Source organism: Jatropha curcas, chromosome 3 (genome assembly GCF_041381405.1).
Source record: "Jatropha curcas cultivar XTBG-Jc1 chromosome 3, XTBG_Jcur_1.0, whole genome shotgun sequence".
NCBI classification, from domain to species: Eukaryota; Viridiplantae; Streptophyta; class Magnoliopsida; order Malpighiales; family Euphorbiaceae; genus Jatropha; species Jatropha curcas.
In genome coordinates this window covers 3,559,016-3,564,572 of record NC_143153.1, presented here as the reverse complement: position 1 = coordinate 3,564,572, position 5,557 = coordinate 3,559,016, and the positions used below count along the sequence as shown (strand labels likewise).

At 32.4% G+C, this 5,557-nt stretch overlaps 1 protein-coding gene across 1 annotated transcript; it reads right to left on the bottom strand.

The window, feature by feature from the left end:
- Positions 1–1,819: 1,819 nt before the first annotated feature.
- Positions 1,820–5,219, bottom strand: LOC149497355 (uncharacterized). Its single transcript, XM_089719623.1, has 3 exons — positions 3,865–5,219; positions 2,206–3,566; positions 1,820–2,081 (listed from the first exon to the last, which is right to left on the bottom strand). The coding sequence occupies exons 1-3, from the start codon at positions 4,517–4,519 to the stop codon at positions 2,022–2,024; spliced, it is 2,076 nt and encodes a 691-aa protein (XP_089575749.1). The 5' UTR covers positions 4,520–5,219; the 3' UTR covers positions 1,820–2,021.
- Between the last annotated feature and the right edge of the window lie 338 nt (positions 5,220–5,557).

Below are 5,557 nucleotides of genomic sequence, written 5' to 3'. Positions count from 1 at the left end.
GTCCACCAAAATTTGGTTATCTCCAATATCTTAAATTAAACTTCATTTGATGTACTATTATATGATTTTTATAAAATCTTATTATTTCTTGATACAAAAGAGCTAAAATAATAAGGATTGCATGATTCATAGTAAAAACGTGTTATTAGTCACAAAAGTAGTATTACTATGCATGTTTAAGATATTAGTTTTAATCATGAGTATTATTTGAAATATTACTAAAGCCATTCAAGATTTTGTTTTAGTTAGTAATAAATAGGGAATTTTATGCATTAAAAATGTTATGATGTAAAATACATTTTTTTTTTTTTTTTTTACTTTCAGTTTATCATTATTGTCAATTTCTTAAACCTAATAAAATTAAAAAAATTTAAAATGTGTGGAACAATTTAAATATTTTTAATTATTTTGAAACATTGTTCTTACAAAACTGCCCTTGGAGCAAAAGGGAATTGTAATTGATGGCTGATGTCCTGCTTGTGGCTTGTATCTAGGTAATTATGCTCCAGCAGTGGCTGAAGTTTGGCCTTTTAAGGGTATAACAATATGGAATTTTAGCTAGAGGAGTAATAATTAGTTGGTGTGTAATATTCAAATTATTGTTTTTAATTGATTACCGTTTTTTATATTATTTAACAGTAGTATTTATTATACTAAAATTAATTATTTTCATTTAATCATGAATTAATTTCATTAATTAAGTTGTCCAAAGAAAACAAATAATATAACATCATTTTAATTTATTTTCATTGTTAGTTTATTTAGTTAATTGATTTATTATTTCTTACATTATTTATTATAAATTTCATCCTACTATTGAAAACCCTAATTTCAAAATTATTCTATCGCTAAGATCCATACTATTTGTAATAACATACGTCCACCATTTTTCTAAATTTTCCATACGAAAACAAAGATTCAATCACTTTTCAAGTAAGCCTACTGAAGTGATTCAGAGCTTCTAATTGTTTTATTTGGATGCAATGCAAGATTTTTCTGCTAAACAAAGGGAAAAAAAAAAAAAAAAGCCATATAATGTAAACAAAATAAATAAATAATTAAAAAAATGTTTACTATGAAGAATCACATGATATGTTATCTGTTAGGACATGATAGTATGATTAGTGAATGGGGACTTTATGAAACTAATACTTTGAGACTTAATTGTAATTTAGTTTCAAGTTATTACTTTAAATATGTGCTTGCATGGCAATACACGATGATGTCTAAGCCACATCAGCAGTAGTATATTAATGACTTGTCTTGCATTAATCAATTATCAATAAAGAATATACTTTTTTCTTTTTTCTTCTTATTTTCTCTCCATAACTCTTTTCTCTCTCCCTTCTTGGATGAACATCAAACCCTAGTTTCTAAATCATCTATATTAGGGTTATATATATATATATATATATATATATGATTTGAACAAAAACTTTGAATTTTTCCATTCTTTGAATTTTTTATCCCTTTTACAAGCTACAAGTAGGACATCAGTGTAAGGATAAATTACACTAGAAGGCCGCATTTTTTAGGAATAAATCTTCAGAATTTATTTAGAAACAAATCTTTACATTCGTTTCCTCCAAAAAAAAAAAAAAAAAAAAAAAAAAATTGTTATTATAAATTTAAATGACAAATTACAAACATATACATCAGTGTGGTTTTAACATTATCCTGCTTCCTGGAATATCCATTTTTAAATATACACAAGAAGAACAAACACAACAAACACAAGGTTATCAACAATATATCGTGTAAGAACATTTGAATCAATTGAAATATGCCTGTGGAAAAAGAGAGAGAGAGAGAAGCCAAGTTCATACTAACTATGGAAGGCAGGACAAATTTTTATTCAACTCTCAAAATTTACAAAGCAAGGTTCTCTATACTCTACAATATCAAACAGTTGTGGCTTTACAGAGATACAAAATATATACAGGTTTCTGGCTTCTGTTAATAGGATACAGGAGGCAATGAAATGCAGATTCTTCTCAGCTCTGCTGATTCCACAAAGTGATTTAATCACTAGCAAAGTTTTCCCCAGATGCACTTCGGTTATGTCTTTTCTTCAAGTTTACCTGAAAGTAAAGAGTATTTGGTCAGGATAGAAAAAAAAAAAAATCACGAAACATAATCATCCGCTATGATTTTCTGAAGCAGAAAGATTCATAGCTACCCAACAATGTATTCTTTATAACAAACCTTGGAAGACGATGAGGGTAAAGAAGCCTGCCGCTTAGGCTCTCTCAGCTGTTGAATCTCTTGAAGCTGCTTTAATATATCCTCCACAAGTTTCAGTTGTACATTTACCTTTTCCCTGTGTTCTGCAGAGAAAGTCAACATCTCTTTTTCTTCTTGCACTATTCGCAGCCTTTCTCTAAGCCATTCAACTTCATTGTCAATTTTCAACCTTTCATCATCAACTGGAGACGGAGAATGTCTCCGTGAGTCGATATTAAAGGTTTTGCATACTGAACTACCAGACATTAGCAACTTGCCTTGCATATCAAAACTGCTTTCATGTACTATAGGCTCAATTTCTTCCATGCTAATAGTTGGACTATCAGTCAAAAATTTACCAGTCTGAACCCTGTATGAAGTAGTAGAACTCAATGGTCGACTTTCTTTTCCGTCATTCTCCTTACAGAGTACAGTTTTATCATCAATAACATGAACATCATAAACAGTTGATTCTGTTTCAACCATGGGACTATGCATATTGCAGTCCTCTTGATTCCAATGTTCCCCATCTTTCTCTACCTCTTCTCCAATGGTTAAAACAGAATCAGGTAATATCATGCTGATATCCCTTTCTGTTTTTTCTTTCCCTGGAATGCTAACAGTCTTCTGCTCCATTCCTTGTGAAGAAAAGTCAGAAGGTAACTCCTTATGCTTTGACATTATTTCTTTCCCCAAAATAAAAGTATGACTATTTTCATAATTTGATGGCCATTTTGCACTGATTGCCACTTCCTTCTCAGCAATGGATTTACTTTTCTCAATCCACTGTGGCATAAGTAATGGAGTCTCATTTGAATCGATGGAAGGTGAACGCCTCTGTTCTTTGCTATTTATCTTATAGCTTGAATCATCTTCCACCTGGTCAATTCCTGAAAAGTTCATCTGCATCTGCTCATAAGCTTCAATTTCCTTCTCTAGAAAATGAATCTCTTTCTCCCTCCTAACAAGGATCTCTTTCAGAATTTTCATCTCTTCTTCATCATATGCAAATTTTTCTTCAATCACCCTATGATACTGTCTTGCTTCCATTTCAATTGATGCCTTATCCTTTTGCAACCGCAATATCATTGCCATGGCTTCATCAGCTGCTGTTGCAGCAGCAGCCCTCTCCTTCTCCAACTCTTGGTACAGAACTGCACGGGCAGCTTTCTCTTCTTCAAGTGCTTGTTCCAACACTAGGATCACATTTGCAACATTTCCAACATCACATGCACTGCCTTCCACATCAAAGTTAAATTTTTCAACACGTAATTGATCCCTGCTGATGTCTTTACCCTTCTCATGGGATCCATCTAATTTCAAACTGGCAACAATTTGATCACCTAAACAAGCATTACCAATTTTCATCAGCATTTTGGTGCAACACATATTTTTTAATCATATGTTTCCCAAGATGCTGATATTTTAATCTTCTAATCAAGCTATCAAAAATCTAGATTCTTCCTGTTTTAATTCCAATTTGGTAGTTAATAAGTGAATACATATAGCAGAAATCATTGACAACAAATTCAACATGACATGCATAAAACTGAAGAAGAAAATATGAGGTAAAAAAGGGAAAAGGAATCCCGTTTCGGGTGATGTGAGGAAGGACAATTTTAAGGTGCATATTTCACTCACCTAGGAAACGATCTTCTATTCCACTTCCAAGATCCAAACTTTCACCAATTTCGCTTCTCATTCCGCTTCCATCATCATAAAGAGCGAAGGGAACACCTAAACTAACTGAACGTGTGCCATTAGAAGACAAAGCAGCAGAGAGTTTTCCATAACCAAGAGCAGCTCTTCTGCGCCTTCGAATCCCAGACTTATGCTTCTGGTTCATAATCTTCTTCCCCTTAGCATCATACCCACTTTCCCTATCAACAGAACCTTGAGATTTTGGACCTGAAAGTGCACTAGAACATTCTTCTCCCTCCAATTCAATTACCCCATTTCCATATTTTCTATTTCCAATCCCTTCCACATGCAAATTGCAAGATTTATGCTCAAACAAAATAAAATCATAAGGAAATCTATTCTTTGCCAACTCTTTTACAGTATTAATTTTTCTTATTGGTAAATCAATCAGCAATCTGTGCAAGCACAGATCATTGTTTTGGTACCCAAATAACCCTCTACAGGGACATGGCATATAAAGACCAAAGAAACTCAACAACTTTGATGGAACAAACGCAAAAGCCGACCCACATAACAAGGTATAAGCGACAGCAAGATCAAAAAAAGCCACAACAAGACCACTCAAAGTCCAAGAACGGACAGCCCTAAAACCCATCTGCCCTTTTAAGAACTCAAAAACCCAAGTTTAGTATATAATTATGAGAATCAAGAGATGAAGAAAGCACCAAGAAAAAGCAAAATATGAACTAATTCTAGATAACCCACCATGAGAAATGCAATACCCAATACAGAAAATTTTAATAAAAAAGCACAAACATGACATAAACAAAAAAACTTACACGAAACCTAAAATATTCTAGAAACAAGAGATGACTAATTAGAGAATAGGAATCTACGCATCAGCAGATAAGTATCAAAAAAAAAAAAAGGTTTAGTTTCTAACACAGCTGAAAAAGGAAATGAAGAAGAACCTGGAGTTCACAATTCCAAATTGCAGAAGAAATTACGGGAGTAGAAGGTGGAATCATTTAAGAGAAGAAATTAATTAGCTGAGAGATCAAAGTGAATCATGGTGAGTTGGCCCAGAACAGAACAAGAAAGAAACAAAAGAAGTTTACATGGAGCTGACACGTGACCCATTAAAGGTGCCTAAGGAAAGGAAAGATCCAAGACCAAGCAACTTCCTGACTTGGGATCCAGCCATCAGACAAAGTCACAGAGCAAAGGCGTAAGAACGATCACAGCCCTTAAGGGCTAAGACCGCCGATATTTTTAAGAACCTTCCGCGTTGGAGTATCGAGTAGCGCCCATCTTCTTCACATTGATGTTGATTGTTGAGGTGTTTCAAATTAGTATTTGGATAAAAAAGAGTTTTGTAGAAACAATTATTTAAAATAAGGAACCTTTTTCTGTTCGGTGGATATTTTCTTTGTTGGTTTTCTTTATATTACTTATTTTCTTATTAATTTTTAGATTATACAATTCTTAGCCCGTCTGGTTCAAATTGAAATTAAATTGAAAAAAAAAATTGAAATTAATTTAAAAGTATTGATTTTGAATAAGAAAGAAATTATAAGTTTTTCGAGTTTAATTTTGATTTTTATATATTTATTATTATCGTTGAAATCAAAATTAAGTTAAACCTAATAACGATGATTCTAATCAATTTCAATAAAAAGAAAAAAATTCTAAA